Here is a 21,421-nt window from a genome sequence, read left to right on the forward strand (position 1 = left end):
TAATCGTAACTGGGCTCCAGAGGATCTGGTTAGGGATACAAAAACATCATGCTGATGCAAAGCTGAGTGAGGCCTAGTTTTATCCCTTTTGTTTCAGGGTCTATACCAATTTCAAAAATAGTATTCTATATATACACATATTTACATACACAAACATGAACACACATACATATACACAGTTATCAACTACAACATTACAACAACTGACAGTTGAAGAGAATAACACTGATAATATCACCACAATGGCAATTATCAAGTGCTGGGATATATTAGGCAGCAAGAAAAAATCAGTTCTAGAATTTCATGTGTTGGAAGCAGGAGAAACTGGCAAGCTTAAAGATCAGAGTGACTTTGACAAGGGCCAAATAATGATGGGTAGACAATGTTTCATCTCTAAAACTGCAAGTTTTGTGGAGTGTTCCCAGTAGTGGTTATCACAAACCAAAAGTGGTGCAAGGAAAGATAACCGGTGTCGGGGTCATGGACGCCCCAGGCCCATCGATGTACGTGGGAAGCAAAGGTCTGTCTGGTCTGATCACAAAGAAGAGCTACTCTAGCTCAAATTGCTGAAAAATTTAATGCTGCCCATGATAGAAAGGTGTCAGAACACACAGTGCATTGCAGCCGCTGATTGGTCAGAGTGCCCATGTTGACCCCGAAAGTGCTACAATTTGCATGTGAGATTCAGAACTGGACCATGGAGCAATGGAAGAAAGCTGGCTGCCAACGAACCCGATCCACCAGGTGGTTTTAATGTTGTGGCTGATCAGTGTGTGTGTGTATATTATATATTATATAATATTATTATATTATCTTAGGCCACCATTAGCTGTTTTAGCAATGATATGACCATATAATTATTTCTCTGTCTCTTTATTAGAATATAACCAGAAAATACAGAATTTGTACGCAATATTAAAAAAAACAAACAAAAAAACAAATTACAGCTTTTATAGGCTAAAGTGGCAAGTATTTATTGACCTCCCCTTACACTTAAGCAATAGCAGGAACCAGCTCTCTTAAACCTAAATGGAATGGAAAATGACTGGAAGGCCAAAAACTTTCAAAATCTGATGAGAAGTTTCTCAGAGTTTCTTTTTTGAGAAAATGGAAGAAGTCTAGGAGGTCACACTAAATACTGATTTTTGCTTTTTTGAAGAAGAAGAAAAAAAGCATTCTCCATTATAAAAGGATGTGCAGTTAAGCAATCAGGTAATACGTTTTTATTTGATTAATTCCTTTAAAACTATTCCTATTTGTTACATGAATTTTGTTGTTTTCAATATTACATTAAAGGTGGAAAAAGATCTGACGATTTTACTTCGTTACTTCATTTTTTACATCTCAAAAAAATATCTCAAATTTTTACAGAGGTGTATAGGCTTTTCATACCCACTGCATATATTAGAGGATTATATTTGAAATCTCAGTTGGTAAGAGAACGAGAGAAATGAAGGGAGATAGCGAAAGAGAGAGTGTTTCTTATAAATGACAGAGCTGAAAATGCCCTGCTCTTGATTGTGGATCTGATCATCTTGTTCTCTATAATCAGTCTGAATGAAAGCAGAATATCAATGACACACCTAACAAAGCACTCACACACAAATAAATACTGTAATATGCCACAAAGTTATCAGACTCAAACAGACAGCCACACACACACACACTCATACACACACACACACACACACACACATACACACACACACACAGGCTGGGGACTACATTGAGTCCAGGGAACGCTGATCCAGGTAAGCAGATTACAGACACACACAATACCACCTTCTGTTCGTCTTCCAGGAACAATCCTGTCCTCTGGAGCATCCAGGAAACACACAAAACAAAACCTCATCCATGGCCAAAAATTCCTAACTCAGCCCAACACCTGCTCCTCTCTCTCTCCTTTTCTTTTCTCTATGCTGCTCAACAATAAAAGTCATAATTCATGCTCTCTGTTGATCAAACCGAGACGCTGTTACTTTTACTTACATCATTTGAAAATCACAAAGTTCCAGCTGTAATCAGACGCCCGTTCTGAAGCCTGTTGAGCAGGACCATCAGCATCCGTGACTTTACACCAGCTTTCATCATCCCGGCAGACTTTTATATTCAGGGAAATTGGGTGAGCAAAAGCAGCAGAAGTTCTGCCATGGGAATTACAGGTGTGACTGCGCTACTGCGTCTTTTATTGCGATGAAAAAAAAATGCGTTCTTTGAGAAAAACACGCTTAAAACAGGTGAACAAATGTAGTAGCAATGTACTGTAAAGAAAACGTTGATGCGTGTAGCATTTAAAACAGAATGATGGGAACTGCACTTCCGCCTTCAGCACAGCATTAAAAGTGCCCTCCTACACAAACAGCCAAAATAAAAATCTAGACTAAACCACCTCTTGCCAACATCACGTCAAAAACACCTTCTGTCAGACACTAGCAGGGTGTTTGACAGGGAAATGAGGGTTTGGATTACACAAGTGTTTTAGATGTCACACTGAAATATGTGAATTACTGCAGTAAATAGAGAACAAGAGAGAGATGCTGCCTTCAGATCCTCCTGGGAACTTCTTACATAACAGTTCAGAAATCATAATTACGTGATACGCATTCATTCTATCTATGTATCTATCTGTCTGTTTGTCTACCCATCTATCCATCTACATGTCTACATTTCTATCTTTCTACTTGTCTGTCTGTCTATCCATCCATCCATCCTTCCGTTTATATATCAGTCTTCCAACCTATCCATCTATGTCTACCCATCAGTCCATCCATCCATCCATCCATCCATCAATCCATCCATTTATATATCCATCTTCCAAACTATCCATTAATTTGTCCATCCATCCATCCATCCATCCATCCATCCATCTGTCCATCCATCCATCCATCCATCCATCCATCCATCCATCCATTTGTCCATCCATCCATCTTCCAACCTAGCCATCTATCTGTCTACCTATCAGTCCATCCATCTTCCAACCTATCCATCTATTTGTCCATCTATTTGTCCGTCCATCCATCCATCCATCCATCCATCCATCCATCCATCCATCCATCCATCCATCCGTCTGTCCATCCGTCTGTCCATCCGTCTGTCCATCCATCCGTCCATCCATCCATCCATCCATCCATCCATCCATCCATCCATCCATCCATCCATCCATCCATCCATCCATCCATCCATCCAAACTTTCAAACAAGACTGTCAAACCAACATTTAAAGAATGTCTTTATTCAAGAATGTTATTCAAAATTTAAATTGCAAAAAATACAAATTGCAGTTCTTCAACCTGCTTGGAATTATTGAAATTCTGAATTGCACACAACCCTGTTTATCGTTCAGATAGCTGTCAGATAACTTTCTCCACTAACTCTCCATCACAGTGGTTGGCCTGAAGGAAAAACCTGTCTGTAGGAGACTGTTAAGCTAATGCCCACTACAGTGCCCCGAGTGGCCATGCTAAAAACGCAATGTGTACTTGATGCACTGTTAATTGCTCTGAAATATTTTAAAACAACATGTAAAGCATATTTAGGGATTATAATATTTCCCACAATGCAACTGTCAAAATCACCTTTTCAGGACTTGGAAGACATCTGAGAATGTCAGGTAAAAATGTATTGGATTTAAGATGTTTTGTCATCACTAGCTGTCTGAGTTCCTCAGGAAATGTACACCTCCTCACATGTAATGCCATAAGTCTCACAATTACTGTTAAAAGCACTTGAAAAAGTATGTTTGAACATTAAATCCTGAATGAATTTCTATGAAAAATGCAACAACCCAACTGAAACATTCATTGTTTCACAATGTGAACGATATATAGTTTTAAAAATAACATGCAATAAATGTTGGTTTGTATGACGCCATGTTATTGCAAACACAGTGTGTGTTCTGGCAGTGCGAGGGCCGTATGGCCATTGGGTATTCACTGTAACGGCACACAAACGCCTCACAAAAGCAACCAGCAGAGCCCTGATGAAAATCACACCATTACATCTGTAATTAACAGCATGAAATCCTGCCACAAAACCCCTTCAATGTCTGAATAACATCCCTGATCCATGCGCCCACAGGAGAGCCAATGCACGTTCCCACAATGCACTGGGGCAGCAGGACTGATGGAGCTTTGGAGCTCAATTTCCAACACAATCATCCTCATTTCAGACTGAAAATGCCAGAGAGATTCTGCTGCAGTCTCTTTAGTGAAAAGAGAGAGAGAGCGAGAGAGAGAGAGAGGGAAAGAGGAGGGGGGTGGAAGAATGGAGGCGGACAAAGAGCGTCTTTTAACAGCAGTTTAACAGTCACCTGGAGGGCATGAAGGACACGGGAGAGAAAGGAGACAGTATGTGTGAAAGAATGTGTGTGAAAGATATGCACCCTCATGATCTAAAATCACACACATTTACTGGCTGTTTTAAACACATTCACTCTCTTTATCCCTCTCTCTCATTCACACACTTCACCTTTCCCTCTCTGAAATGTTGTACAGATCTCTCTTTTTTTCAACAAAATACAAACTGCAGTTTTAATTACAGTATTAATATCAGTATTTTTTGTCATGCTTTAGACATAGTGCACTGCCAAACATTTGTAAGGGCTACGAAGAACTTACAATGAAATACAGACAAACAATGTAGAACTTTACATGATGCGAGTGCTATCCATGTGTTTTTGTTTGTGGATTTATTGACTCAATCACCTTTTTGTGACAGGCATCTACATACCATGAGTGGAGATGAGGATTTCTTTTATCTGCTTAGTAATTCAATCAGTTGATAAAGAAAATATATTGGATAAAAACACACTACCATCCAAAAGTTTGGGGTTAAGATTTTAATATATAGATATTTCACAATTTTACCATTTTTAATGTATTTTTGATCAAATAAATGCAGACTTGGTGAGCATAAGAGGTTTTCCAAAACCATTAACAAAAAAGAGGCCTTTCCCAAACTTTGAATGGAAGTGTGCAAAATAGACCATTCATACTTATATAAGTATGAATGGTCCAAAATATCAGTGACTGTCTCTCACACACAGCTCTGTGTCCTCCACCGCATTAGATGATTCTCAAATATATATTTTGCAGTATTACTTAAAGAATTTTAATGGTCTTACCTCTATGTCTGTTTGTAGTTTTATCAAACATTAGCATGGCATCTTCTACCTGAAAAACAAAAAAACAAAAGAGACACTCATGAGTCAAAGAACATACAAAGTATATGGGACTAAAATTTATCATGGTAAGAGATGATAATTTTGCTAATTCTGGTACTCGACCAGGACGACAATGTGCTATTATTCACCACAATTCAGTGTTTTTAACACACTGACAAACTGACAATATACCCATTTCATTCTCTAATTTATCTATAAAACAAAATCAGATCCAAATGGGAAAGTCATTTGCACTCTTTAAATGATGCCTAAGTATTCAAACATTAATTAGAAGACCAGACCAGATCATAAATAAAAAGATCAGATGTAAAGCAGCACCTTTGTATGACAAACAAACAAATATACTTCTTTTCCAACTAAGTTTCTGTAGAGCAGCACTGATGGCTTGCTGTATTTTCAGTTTCCTTGCTAACAGGACAATTGCATGACAAGAAACCTCTGAATGATGCAGGCAGAGTCTTAAAAGAAAACACACACAAAATCCTGTAGAGAGACGCCAGAGTCTAGAGTAATTTGCCCTTCATGACTCACACACGAGAGAGAGAGAGAGAGAGAGAGAGAAAGAGAGAGACAGTCTCAGGGGGAGACAAAGCGGTCCATGTGTCCGTGCACTGCCTGCCTCCTGGATACGGTCGCTAGGTAACATGAGGAGTTGTCTGAGTGTAAGAGACAGACTGTCCAGCACAGCGGGGGACCCCAGAATGAGGCTAGTGGGTAAAAAACACACACACACACACACACACACACGCACGCACGCACACACACACACACACACACACACACACACACACACACACACACACACACACACACACAGGGGTCGTGGTGTGTCTTTAATAGAGGAGTATTAAAATATCATAGCAGCAGGAGTCAAACCTGCACCGCCCACACAAGCCCCATGGCTAACCAACACACATTCAAATGGACCTACAGTACAGCGGCTCCATCTCGATCAACGTGGGGTTAAACACTTTGATCATGGGCAAAATGAGAATAGACATATTTTTGAAACTCTGGGTTAACAGCTGGAAGCAAACCTGAGCCTGCTGCTCTCAGAGGAAACCAGAACAGACAACAACAGACCAGACTCTACTATACAAGTCTAGTCTATTCTACTTCATATCACATCATATATCAAACCAGTTCATACCACATCAGACCAGATGAGACCAGTTCCTACCATATCATATCATACTATACTAGCCTAGACTCATCTATTGTAGTTCATTTCACATCATATATCAGATCATATTAGACCATATCAGAGTCTAGACCACATCAGAGTCCATATAGTACACATACTATATCAGTCTAGTCTGGTCTATTGTAGTTCATATCATTACACCATGTATTAGATAAGACCAGTCCATCCACCCATACTTTATTATGCCAGACCACACAAGACCAGACAAGTCTAGATCATATCATATATCTCATTAAATTAGACAAATCCAGTTTATATCATATCACACCATATATCAGACCAAACCAGTCCAAACCATATTATATAATCAGACCAGATCAGCCTAATCCAAGTGTGCCGCACAAGTCCTGAAAAGTGAAGCCAAAACGTTTCGATTGCCCCCAAGTGGCTGGATGCAGTATAGCTCATAAACCCTGCCCTCTCTAAATGTAATTTAATGGGACATAAGACAAACTAAACAATCAAATTACACTTCAAATATATTTTTTCCAAACATGGTTTATCATTTTAGATAGTTATCATGCTGATGTAAGTTCAAGTGTTCATTTTTTACATACGTTTGGTTTTAATTTAATTTTATTTGGTGATTTAAAAATGTCATGATTGATAGCTGAGATTGACAGCTTCTCTGAGCGAAGTAGTCAGTGAGGCACCAACGGACTTTTCTCGGGAGGAGATTGGAGCTTCAACTTTAATTTCTAAATTTTCATAACTGTTGATTTCACACCGACATGATGAGTTATTCTGCAGTAAACTGTACTAACCGATTCTACGAGAGTGTGGGCGGGGCCTTGCTCCAATTCGTGCTCACTACTGCGCAGACTCGGGTTCCAAGATGTCAGTGCCATATTTGGACATTGGAGGCTTAATTTCTCTACAATGGAAGAGGGTGAAGGTGTGTCATCCATATCGTCCATATTTTTTTTTTATAGTCTATGGTCTAGTGTAGTCCATACAGTATCATATCAGTTCATATTAGATCAGACCAGTCCAGTCTATTGTAGTTCATATTAGGCATGGTTACCGGTTTCAAGGTATACCACGGTTTGAAAACGTCATGGTTTCAAAACCACTAACTTTTTCTGCGATACTGTTCCTGCGGTATGAGCTGTTTTTCAGTGTTTCCCATACATTGACTAGACTGTGACTGGCCCGCCACATTCTAATTAGTCCCGCCACAGTCTCAAAGTATGCCTGTCGCGGTATTTAAATAATCGATTGATAATTGAGTCATAGGGCAACAGAAATAGACTTGCACCAATTAAGTTTCCGTGCCCTATATTTAAACTCATCTGAAGCCATTCCATAGCTTCATGTGAGGACAGAAGAATATGTACATTGTTAGGAAGGAAACTTGTCTTCCCTCCGCTGCAGCTGTCAATCATTCTCTGTTCAGCACTCAAACAGCGCATCGCGTTCGGCAACGACAGTCGGTAAAATTTCCAATATGGGCTGTGGATTTGCAAAAAATGACTTTATCTTGCTGGAGTTTATTGCCGTTTCTGAACGATGTCATACTGGCTACAGTTAGATCACACAACACAAGGACTATGAATTGGTGTCACAAGCACAATAACTGTTATTTAAAACCGAAAAGAAACATACGATCAATAAACTGTTAGTTGCAGATATACACAGGGGTTATCTTTATGCCGTGAACTTTTCAATGTGCTGCGCAACTGCATGCTGTGACTCCATATAGCTGCATATAGCTGCTGTTTTGAAGCATTTCATATCATGGTTTTGCACACTGAAAGATTATTAATAACCTATTCTGTTTTTTCATATCTATATCTTGTTGCCCCATTAAACAGCTGCTCAATACATTTAAAATAAACGCATTTTAATCTTAGATTATTATAAATACATATGTCTTTACATTAATATATAAATCAAGTATAAATAGCTTTTTTCATTTCATAAGAATGCAGTAATTTTAAACTTTATTAACATTTAGATTTTATAAAATTACTTTGCAAAGTTTTTTTTCTTCAAGAATAGCATATTTTTTGCTGCTGAATATATAGTCACCTAGATTATTTATTTATTTATTGGTCAGCTTATGATTACATATTTTAATTCATTTGTTATTTTTCTCTATAATGAAGTAGTGTGTTTAGTGCATTCTGGATTGTGTTTAACAAATCAAAGAGTGACCATTAGTTTTACAAATACAGATATATACAGGCCTCCACTAATTATTCTAGGACTAAATTAATGCAACAAAGGTAAACTCTTTTGCTACATATTTTTTAATGGTTTAAATGTATACTCTACATGTTTGACCACATCTCATTTAGCCTACTATATGTTGTGTACATGACTAATGTGCCCTACCATCACCAATAAATAAATTACTATTAGAGCACAAAATTGTTTACAAGATAACAAATTTCTTCATTGATCCAATCACTTAAATTTTGGTCTCAGAATGCACCAGATTTATGCATTTAAATTTAAAATGTACAAAATTTTACTCCAGGGGGCCATGCCCTGGGACCCCCCTAGAGGGACCGGTGTCCACCCACCACAGTCTCACAAAATCCTGTGGGAAACAGTGTTTTTTTATGTCACGTCAAAGACACAGAGTGCAGGAATCCTCCAGGCTGTGAGCAGCGTAGTGAGTAACATGACCTCTCCATTGGTGCAAGCAGTCAGTCAGTCAGTCAGTGTGTGTGTGTGCGCGTGTGTGTGTAAGATGGCAGAAGGAGGTGAACCCCTGAAAATTTTCCCCCATCAAAAAAGTTAAAGTGAAGTGGCTGGTAACTGTCTGATGACTGAAATTGCAAAATGGCCTGAACAATTACTTAATAAACTGCAAAATGTTATGTCTTCGAATAACTTTATTTCATGCACAGATTGCTTCTGACAGAGCTGCAGAGCTCGCAGCGCCATTTGCACGTCAGGGTTCAAAGCGCCAAATGCGAGTAAAAATCAGCGCTAAAACGCTTATTTACCAGTTGCCCGGTAACTTATGAATTTTGACAATGCATGGATGTGAGAATGTGATATGTCTAAGTGCGATCATCAAATCGCAACGTCTGGGATGTAATTATGGAAATACATAGTCTGACGCGCTGCATAGGGTAAAACAGCTTTCAGCTTCCATTCACAGAAAATGCTGCTCTGCAAGTGCTGTGTGTGTTTGAGTCGCTTATCATTTGAATTTAGGAACTCAAATGTGCACCAACCATCAGTACTGAGAGTGTAGTTTATAAATCTGTTGTCAAAGAAAAACATCTTCCTGGATCTCCCTGTGGTTTTCCGTCAAAATAAAAGCTCAGTGATTTAAAATTTGAAAGCAAGAAATAAAGAAATCCATAAATATTAGTATTGAAATCATACTATTGTTCTGTAATATAAAAATAAATGATTATATCATATCATAACTCTGTTAATACTTTTTAACATTTTTTATTATAACTATTAATATTTTCTTAAGCTGATCACATGCTTAACTCAACTGACTTATTTTCTGTTAAAAAAAAGTAGCAATTTCTGTTCTAATTATTGTTCTGCAGGTTTAGGCTCACTTAAATGACTTTTAAATGAATTTTATTTATATAATTTTAATTTAATTAAGAAAAATTAAATTATTTATTTTAATTATTTAATCTATAATATTTGTTTACTACTTTTCTATGTTGCTTAGAAATATATTGTGTTCAAAGGAAAAAAGTCGTTTTTTACCAAGAAATTTTAAAATAACACATTTTAGAGCTGTAATTGCAATACCGTGGTACCGTGAACCATGATATTTTTGCTTAAGGTTATCATACCGTTAAAATCTCATACCGGCCCATGCCTAGTTCATATATCCTACCACATCATATATCCAGTCCAGATCATGTCATATCATATCAGGCCAATCAAGTCTAGTCTATAGACCCCTTTTCAATTAGTAAACATTGTGATGGCTTTTTTTTTTTTTTTTTGTGTGCAGAGCTTAGGTGTAGGCAGAAAGATTTCCCAGTCCACTTCACTAATGCAAGCTAGCTAAATTTTGTTAGCTTGTTTTGTTTAACAATGACTGGATAAAGTCTGATTTTATCTGAAAACGTAAAACTGTCCGGGACCACGATTTTTATTTGAAAAAGTTAACTTTATTAATGGACGGAACCAGATTGGCCGACCCGTACACACTCACTCAATAGATGGACTATCTGGGATTACCTCGGTTGAGTGGCCTGACATCTACACCTACCTGATTGAGAAACTGAGCATGTATAGCAAAGAGATACAGAGGTCGTAAAATCTTTAGTTGTACGACTAACAAAGTTAGCTAGCTTATGCTCCATAAAATAAGCATTACGTGAGAAATTACTTAACTTGTTCCCTAATTTGTGATTAGGTGGGCATGTAACCAAACCATAATCCATACCAACAAAAGTCAATAGTGAGGATTTTTGATGTTTCTGCCTAGTCTGATCGTTTTATCGCATTTAACCACAGCTGTCATCGCTAGCACTAAAAGAGTCTATTGTAGTTCACAAAATATAACATTATATATCAGACCAGACCATAACATACCATATAGCAGACCAGACCAGACCAGACTAGTCTAGTTCATAGCATGGTACATTACATATCAGAGCAGACCAATCCAGTCCAGACCATATCATACATCAGACCAGATCAGACCAGTCTAGTCCATAAAGTACCGTACCCTATCATATCATTATTCCCAATCTAGTCTACACCTGCAATCTAGGAATTTTTAATGCAATTCTTACTCAAACATCTGTGTGCAAACAAACATCTGAAAGACCACCAAACATGGTCATGGAGATTAAGTGTGCTTGTATACCGCCCTTTACACACACAGGACAGCAGTGAGGTTGTGAGAAGATCAGAAATGCATCACACACCACGTTGAGCTGGTGAAATCAGTGTAGCACTGCAAATCTTTTTCAAAAGTGTCTGTCACTAGACTGCTGAAATGCCTCTCTGTCTCTATCTGATGGGAGGTTAAGGACCTCTTCACACACACACACTGTGCTCCTGAAAGGAAAGCTGAAGAGGCAGACAGAGCTCTTATCGCTCTTAAAGGAGAAGTGAAACTCTACTGGACTCTCTAGACTTACTTTTGTAGAAATAAAGGAGAAATGTCCAATACCAGCAGCTAAATGTTAGAGAAGATGCTTCCTTCACACACAGGGGTAAAAGCAGCTTATGTTCTTGTCAGAAATGTCAATACGATTTTAAACATCTCTAGAAGGGCAAACACATTCATACAGGTGAGATCACATATAAAACACCATAAAGACAGGAATTATGAATAATTAATAAGAGAAACTGCAGCATTAATAAAAGAGCAGGGGAGAAAGATTTTACAGGCCAGGTAACACATCCTGACAGCTGTATGATCAACCACATTCAGTTCACACACCTTTTGACCAATGAATTTCCATGATTCTACCATGACTTTTCCAGTCAGCTGTGATTACTGAAGAAGCTTTTTTAATCATTTCATAAATACTGCACAAGAATATTAAGCTGTGCATAATTAGAAAATCGAGCATAACTACACTTTTTAGGATATTATTAATGACAATTTAAACTAATAATTAAATTCACTGATATTTCCAGCTTCTCTGTGACTGTGGGAACCTTGGATTACACACACACAATCTCTCATGAATGTGTCATTTGAAAAGCGAACTCTGAATGAGTATAACCGTGGAGTCACATGCACCATGAAAATGTCAACTCTCTTTCTGTGACCCACAATCTTTCATGAAACTTTCAATTATCAAATGTGAAGCATGTGTTCAGCATAACTAGCATGCATAGATGTTCATTTCTGTGTAGAGAAACCACATTTTCAGAAGGATTTCAATAATGAGTCAAAACCACCGTATGTGTGTACTAGGTTGTATTGGGAAATCCAATTAGTTTCAGTAAATCACTTAGGCTGTTTGCATTAACCATTTAAAAAAAAAAAAAAAAAAAAAGATTAAGAAACTGATTCGTTGATTCCTTCACTTTAAAATGCTTTCAGGGGTCACTGTGCAGCAATGTATGTTTCATTTTTGTGAAAAACTCAATTTTAGTTACACACTGCTGTATTACTATGTTTTCATATCATATATATAAAATATAACAACAACCACAATTTGTCATGCATGATGCACCTCACAGTTTTGCCATCTCATTTACATTTTAGCAATATTCAAATGATTTTGCAAAGCAGTTCAAAAGAATCATCTAAAAGAACCGGTTCAAAAAAATATTTGTTAAATAGTTAAACGGTAGAATTCATGCTCTTGGGTTTGTCTGGCACACACTTTCTGACTTGGACTTGTTGCCACTGATGTTATTGATAACTAGAGCTGATCACAATCTCGATTCATACACCCACGGAATATTATTCCTAAACGAAAACGATTCGGTTACGTCTGTTAAACCTTTGACAAGTACGATCACAGCAAACATTCAAATCTGCATTGGCATCGCCGCGGAGCCAGAGAGAGCAGCTGTCATGTACATCAAAATAGAGTAAATCACCTTTTGAAAGTAACTTGATGTGTTAAATATAGATCATATTAATTACATTATTAAAGCAGTAGGTGGTAACAAGAGACTGTCAAAAAAATGCATTTGTCATTGAATCTTTCATTCAAGAGATTCGTTCAAAAATGGCGATTCAATGAAGTCTCTGAATCATTCATTCAAACCTATTTAAAAATTATTTCCTTCTGCGTCTCAAACAGCTCCCTAGCTTCCTAGGTTGTGTATCAGTAATGTGGCCGACTCCCTGATCAGTGCCCTGACTGAACTAGGGAGCTGATTGAGATGCACGCTATGGGTGCTCTGCCACTTCTTGGCTACACCAATAGCTGTGTATTATTTCTGTTTTGTTTTTTTTTTCTTTTACATTCAAGAAATATAGTTAAATAGTTTATTTGCATTACTGTTCACTTGCACTACTGTCATTGTGACTTATTTGCACTTCTGTTTCTGACTACCATCTCTCATATGTCATATATGCCATTTTATATCTGCAGTTTTATCTTCTTTAAATTTATTAATATCATAAATATGTTGATTTGCACTACCGTTAAGCACAAGCGGCATATACTGTCAGAGAGTGAATTTGAAGTGAAAATCGCCAGTGAAAATCGCTTGGGTATGAACACAAAAAACGTCTCGAAAAACGCTGGCGATAAGCGTGTGCGATATTCGTCCCGGTGTGTACAGGCCTTAACGCCACAGAATGAAAGCTGAGACCACCCGCATGCAAAGAGAATTTCTACTTCAGCTTGTATTAAATGTAGATTAAGTAAATGTGCAGAAAGAGAGAAATCCCTCGCTCTCCTCTTCCTCTAAAACTCATGAGCTCTCTCCAGGGATTGCAGCTTACATACAGTATCAATAATTCACCTTTCTGAAATAGAAACACATTTATGATTTGTATTTGAAATGGAGTTATGTTAGATGTAATCCAGCCAGACTGGGCTTCGGAGAGGCCCAGGAGATGAGGAATTCCCTGTCTTACTGGCTCAGGGCGAGAATGTAACGCATGAGCGAATGATCTCTCATCTGATCCGGGATAAGGTCGCATCACAGCTCTGCAGAGAGTACACTACATGCATTTCCCGAGTGTGTCTGTACAGGTGGAATCAGCTCATTAGGATAAATTCTACATAAAACAGCTTGCACAGAACATTCCCAAGCTTTCCAAAATAGTAATAAAAAGAGAGATGAGTGAATGAATCTGACTAAGAGAACACAAAGAGATTCAGTTTCTTTCAATGAACTACAATCATGACAGATTACAAAAGAACTGCATTTATTTGAAACAGAAAGCTTTTGTAACATTATACACTACCGTTCAAAAGTTTGGGGTCAGTAAGAATGTATTCATTTTTTTACTTTTTTGAAAAAAAATTAAATAAATTAATACTTTTATTCAACAGTAAAGACATTTATATATTGTTACAAACGATTCTATTTCAAATAAATGCTGTTATGTTGAACTTTGTTCATCAAAGAAGAATCCTGAAAAAAAAAAAAAAAAAATTGTACACAACAGTTTTCAACATTAATATTAATAATAAATATAATGCTGAAAAATCAGCTTTCCTTCACAAGAATAAACTACATTTTAAAATATATTCACATAGAAAACAGAATTTTTTACGGTAATTGTAATAATATTTCACAATATTACTGTTTTTTTTTTTTTTTAAATCAAATAAATGCAGCGTTGGTGAGCAGAAGAGACTTCTTTTTAAAATCCCAAACTTTTATATGGCAGTGTATGTGATGCAAAAGTTTGGGTCTGCAATATTTTGTTTTTGAAAGAAGTCCTCTGTTTTATGTCAGAATAAAAAAAAATTCTATTTCTTGGCATATACGTTGTCTTATGACTTTCGATTCGATCCTGTGTGCATGCATTTTCAAATACTGTTGATTTTTACTGCCTGCTAGAGAATGAATCTAATGATGCATCACAAGATGGCCATTGCAAATGTTTTCTGTCTCTTTCGGTAATCAATATAGAGACACTAGAGGCTGATTCTCTCTCTCTCTACTCTCTCTACTCTCTCTACTCTCTCTACTCTCTCTACTCTCTCTCTCTCTCTCTCTCTCTCTCTCTATCTCTCTATCTCTATATATATATATATATATATATATATATATAAAAAAATCTGCTTTACCCGCCAAGTCAGACGAGAGAGAAATTACAGTCTTCTGAACAGACCCTCAAAAACATGGATGAGACCGATTGCATTCAAACTACGGCTGCTGCAATCAGTTATTATGATAACCATTTTTTTCTTTCTTAAAATAATTAATTACTCAAACAAATTACATAAAAAAGAGGCTGATTTCAAGACTCAAATCTACATTTTCTTTCACAGTGTTAAGAAACATCTGCGCTTCTGTAACTGTCATGTAAATATTCATGAGCCCTTGGTTCCTCAGCCAACCAGGGCAGAGAAGAACTGATGCATATTCTATAGGAGACCTTGGCATGTCCATTGTTACCACGGTGCCAAGAGGCTGCGGAAGGGCAGGGATGCTCAGGGTGTAGGGGTGTTTGACAGGAGCGGTGGGGGGTTGGGGATGTGCCACTCAGAAGGGTCCAAAAGGGACAGATCTGTAGGCTAAGAACTATAGCAACGTCCATCAGAACGCTTTTTAGAGACAAAGCTGCCATGGAGGACAATTATGGGTAATTTTATTAAAAGGCCTTTAATTTATCCAGGCTATGCAGAAACAAAATCCATTTATTTACCACATACGCTGTAGTAAAGGTGAAAATATTGTCTTTCTGTGTACAAAAACGTACTTAGAGAAATGAGAAATACCTTTATCCATGAGAAAATGTTTTAACATAAGTGACTGCTTCGTTGTTGTGCCTCACTAATCAGGATTTCTTTTTTCCTTTTTATAAATACCCACCAGCCCCACCATTCTCTCATTCACTTATCTGCACGCTAATTATATTAATCAACAGAAAAAGCGGTTAATAAACCTGCTAATTGGTATGTAAATAAGATCCTCCTGACATTAACCGTGCCACAACAACTTTAATTTAAATAAATATAAATATGTCAGTATTCATTTAGCTCCGTGATGACTGCCAGCGAACGGCAGAGCAGCCGATATCTCCCCTACCCTCCTCCCTCTGGCCCCTGCAATCTATTCATCTCATTTTTCTTCATTCCTTTGCGAAATCGTCTGACAGCATCCAAGAGCCTGAACCGTCTCCACCAGCAGCAGCCAGTAAAAGCACATTTCCATCAGAGCTGACCGATCGATAGTAGAGCGAAGAAACAGGGGGAGACAGACAGAAAAACAGGGGGAGTCAGAAAGAGAGAGAGAGAGAGAGAGAGAGAGAGAGAGAGAGAGAGAGAGAGAGAGAGAGAGAGAGAGAGAGAGAGAGAGAGAGAGAGAGAGACAGACAGACAGACAGACAGGAAGAGAGAAGTGATGCACAAGGGGCTGAAAAATTTAAACCAAAAATGCTTATTTAATATTAAAAAATAATATTATTTTAATTATTTTAATATTTTAATTGGCAAAACTAAAATAACAAATAGGATCATACTTCTTTATAAAATCCTGTTAAATATTTTTTTTAAAATCAGTAATATTTTAATAATTATACATTTTTTATAGCTTGTCAAATTACCAAAAACACACAATTTTTTGTATGTGTCCCTTTAAATGCAAATGAGCTGCTGCTCCCAGCCCGCTTTCCAAAAGAGTTTGGTTCACTCAACAACAACAACCCGGAGTCGGACACTGATGGAGAGACTCAGGAAGAAGTTACAACTTTTAGAATGCAACTGGACATTTCTGAATGGTTAGTGGATAAATTTATGTAGTTGCTTTGGAGTTGATTCAACTCATTGACTAGCATGTGCTGTCATGTTCAGTGTTGAATTGACCCTCATTTGTGAAGCAGTCGGCGTAAAATGACGGCATGGTAACAACACTCAACTACAACAACTCTTCCTGTTCTCTAAAGCAGCCCAACATGGCCTCGCCCCTTTGTTGCGTGTTCCCAGGGGCAGGGTTTATGTAAATTTTGGGGTTTGTGATGTTACCAACCCAGGAAGAAGCTTGTTGTAGTCCCTACCAGACGTTTGTAGTCCTTAAAAGTGAAAATATCTCCCTTTGCATTGAACTTTGAACATCATAACTTTGCAGATTTTGTTTCTACTCAAACAGCAACATTACAAACTAAAGTTAAAGTCGTGAAATCATAATCAACAACCCCTTTAAAATATTTAATATTTAACATTCATAGTAAAAGTTGGTAACAGCTTCTCTTTTATAAATACACTGGGAAGACACAGGGTGATCAATGTGTTAAGTTTGGCATGAAGCTTTAATACACAACTAGGAAATGCAATTACAAATTTGCAAACGCATTTGAATTTTGACTGCAAAATTAAGCGAGCGTTGCGCTTTTGCACCTGTCTGTTTGGATTTCTTCACGAGAGTCACACCACACATGCGGAGAGGGTGCACGTGTCTCTGTTCATTTATCACCCATCATCATTTACATTTAGCTACATTAGATCCAATTAAACCTGGATCGTTCCACATCAGATGTTTAAGTAATGGCTTCTGGTCTGTTCGCATGTTAATGACAGGCAAACGGGAGAACTAACATTACTCTATTTTAAAGCTGCACAAATGTATGTTGGAATTTTTGAAAATCTGGTTTAAGTGCAACACATGATTGACAGATGGAGTAGGCGGTCCTTCACTGTTGACTGGGATGCATCAAAGTTTAAACCAACAATTTGATGTAAATACATTCATTTCTGAGTACCTTGAAATGTGTTTTGAGTGATCATGAAAAGTTTTGGACCACGTTTATAACAGTATTCAGATCTGCCAACATGCAACCACTCAAAAAGGACGTTAATGGGATAGTTCACCCAAAAATAAACATTCTGCCATCATTTACACACCCTCAAGTGGTTCGAAATCTGTATGAGTGTGTCTTCTGTTGAATACAAAATAAGAAAGAATGTGGGTAACCAGACAGTTGATGGCACACATCGACTTCCATAGTATTTTTTTTTTCCTGCTATGGAAGTCAATGTGTGCCATCAACTGTCTGGTTACCCACATTCTTTATCTTATTTTGTTACCAAAATTATTTAAAATATCTTATACCTTTATTGGATCATAAACTGCTTAAAAATAAACCGATCGACAGAGCTAGATTTTTGCCCATTACCCTGATTTCGCCTGGCACATGGACACTTTAACCTGCATTCTGTCGGCTTATTGAAGTGCGCATATGTGATATGTGACAGGAAAGCGTCCTTATACGGTAGATTTAAGCGCATCCAGCCACAGTGAGTGTTTCACACTAGGAGAGGAGAAATATATCGCAAACTCCGACTTTTCCTTGACCCAAGAAATATAAAAAATATGTTCTCATCACGTGCAGCCAAACGACAAATGGTACTCTAAAAAAATGCTGGGTTAAAAACAACCAAAGTTGGGTTGAAAATGGACAAACCCAGCAATCGGGTAATAACCCAGCGGTTGGGTTAAATGTTTGCCAAACATGCTGGGCAGTTTTATTTAACTCAGCTATTGTTTAAAATTACTATATGGCTAGCTTAAAATAAACTCAAAATAAGATGGAAATTAAAAATCAGACACATAATTACTACAGGCGACAATAATCAAATGGTGAACATTTTAATAAGAAATTTAATAAAAAATGTATTGTTTAATTATTATTCATTACACTTATTAATAAATGTTCATTTATTAAAACTAGGGCTGGGCGATATATCGCATGCGATTGTCACATGCATTTCATCAGTAAAGCCGGTTCCCTGATAAAATCGCCATCACCTGCTTTCAAATGGAGCGGCATTTAATAGACAGAGCCGTAGATCACTGACAAGCTACGCAATATTGCGTTCATTATCTAAGGCAATTCATCTGCGATATGAACACGATATTGCGTAGCTTGTCAGTGATCTACGGTTCTGTCTATTAAATGCCGCACCATTTGAAAGCAGTTGATGGCGATTTAGCGGTAATCAGGGAACCGGCTTTACTGACGAAATGCACGTGACAAATCGCATGCGATATATCGCTCAGCCCTAATTAAAACATATTTATAAATGTTAATTTCCAACATACTTGGGTTCATTTTAGCAAGCAATAAAGTAATTTTTAAACAATAGCTGAGTTAAATAAAACTACCCAGAAGGTTGGGCAAACATTTAACCCAATCGCTGGGTTTGTCCATTTTCAGCCCAGCATTTTTTAGAGTGTACATTTGTAGAAACTTCAAATATGAGGGGAGATCGAGTCAAGTGCAAGTTTCTCACTGATATTTTGAAATACTCTGGGGGTTTTAATGCTTTATCCAACACAACTCACATAATACATAGAATACTCCAAGTGAAATACATGGATTCTTAAATTTTGAAATCACCACCGGAGAATAACCTTTTTTTTAATACAGTCTTGTAAACGCTGTTTACTTGCATTTCCAGCTTATTGATTTGCATGTAAACCGGTAAATGGGGTTATTTCAATAAACTGATTTTTGGTAGTTATCAGTGTATTGGTGTGCATGTAAATGTGATCACTGAGAGACATAGAGAGAATCAGTGGAAAGAGACAGAGAAAGAAAACTAAAGAGAGAGAAACAGAAAGGGAGAGGTAGACAGATGGAGAAGAAAGAAAGATGGATAGGGAAGACATATTGATGGAAAGAAAGAGAGAGAGAGAGAGAGAGAAAGACAGACAGACAGAATGAGAGACATAGAAAATGGTGAGGAAAAAGAGAAGCAGAGGGAGAGAGGAGGGCTTTCTGTCATTTTCTATATAATGAGAAAAGTAATGGCATTTTGACTCTTTTCTCTCCAGACTGTGATTGGAGGTGAGGGCCACACAGAAATTCACATCAATCTGTGTTCTCTCTCTGGCTCTGGTCAAAAACTAACAGAGCTGCCTTTTTAGGAAACATTTTCAGCCAACATAAGTATACATTTGACATGAAGACAACTATACAACTATGCCACCCCATGAATTTCAAATAAATGCTGTTTCTTTTCAAAGAATACTTAAAAAAAAGACCAGCTTCCACAAAAATATTAAGCAGCACAACATTGATAATAATAAGAAATGTTTTATAAGCAGCAAATCAGCATATTAGAATGATTTCTGAAGGATCATGTGACTCTGAAGACTGGAGTAACAATGCTGAAAATTCAATTGCCATCATAGGAATAAATTAGATATTAAAATATAAAGTCTATTTTAAATCATGATAATATATAATAACAATATAGTCAAAAAAAATTACTGTATTTGTGATCACATAAGAATGCAGCCTGGATGAACATGAAAGACTTCAAATCTTATTGACCCCAAACATTTGAATGGTAGTGTATATACAAGTACTGATAATAATCAACAGAAAACAGATTTTGATTTTGCTGGATTTTGCTGGCAATATAAAATTAAGCAACAGTGAAAAATCTGAATGTTTTTACTATTTACTAATAACTGGAAATGACAAAAACACTGAGATGCAATGCAGCAGCCAAATACTTCCATCTAGCACATGTGCACAAATAGGAAACAAAAAAAACTTAAAATTTAAAAAAGCTCAGATAGATGTACTACAAAGGGTAGCTGCCTTTGCTCACTAGGGTTTAAACAGAGCTTTTCTCCACAAATCAGGCCTGCGACGAGTGGAATCCCTCTCCACCTGTCCTCTTAAAAAGCTCAGATCCTTCAAGACCTTTAAGAGGATCTCCATTTTATCAGTGAGATCATTAACACAGTACGTAATAAGGTTCCAGACAAAGCAAAAATAAACTGAATCTCTCCTGTGTCAGTCTGATAATCTGCTCTAAAATGGAAATGCATAAAGAGCTTAAGAAGAAAAGAATTAAATCAATTGTATCTGCTTAATTACATTCATCTCCAGTGTTTTCTTTCAGATTAGGTCCTAATCTCTTTCAATAATAATATGACACATTCCATCACGATGGAAAAGAATAGCTAAATGTCAGTCAAATCATTTCTTCGCCGTCTCTCAGATGTAGGGAAACCGTGCCAGCTGTTTTTTAATAACACGTCCTTTTTTGTCAGGGCAGACACGGGAGTTCTTATTTGAATCCAGCACGACACTGCTGTATTTATTTCATCTTGGATTAACATGACAGCTAGTTTTGTCAGGGGGGTCTTTAATACGACGGAGAGGAGCTGTTTGTGCCACTGTAATTCGCACCGCTAATATACGAGAGAGACGTTGCTTTCTCTCCCTTATAGAGCAGAGCGTCAGAGGATAAACACAGAGGAGGGAAACCTCTTTCTCTGCATCTTCAGTAGAGTTTTTTTACTCAGCTCCTGAGGCAGTATGTAAGTTTCAGATCTGTCTGTATGTTAAATCACACATCAGCTGCAACTGACAACTTCTAAAAGCTCTACTTCTGTGACTACAGCATAAATGTAAAAAGGTTGGATGGATCAAACACTCATATGTTGTTGGGTTGCATAGAATCTGCACATATTTACAGATTT

At 37.3% G+C, this 21,421-nt stretch overlaps 1 protein-coding gene across 5 annotated transcripts in view; it reads right to left on the minus strand.

The window, feature by feature from the left end:
* msi2a (musashi RNA-binding protein 2a) overlaps positions 1-21,421 on the minus strand; it is a 194,437-nt gene that overhangs the window by 78,549 nt on the left and 94,467 nt on the right. For all 5 annotated transcript variants that reach the window (XM_067397648.1, XM_067397646.1, XM_067397645.1 and 2 more), the window contains one exon: positions 5,122-5,170. In XM_067397648.1, coding sequence (XP_067253749.1) covers positions 5,122-5,170 — 49 coding nt within the window. The remainder of the gene's footprint in view (positions 1-5,121; positions 5,171-21,421) is intronic.

This window comes from Chanodichthys erythropterus, chromosome 10 (assembly GCF_024489055.1).
Source record: "Chanodichthys erythropterus isolate Z2021 chromosome 10, ASM2448905v1, whole genome shotgun sequence".
In the NCBI taxonomy this organism is placed as follows: domain Eukaryota; kingdom Metazoa; phylum Chordata; class Actinopteri; order Cypriniformes; family Xenocyprididae; genus Chanodichthys; species Chanodichthys erythropterus.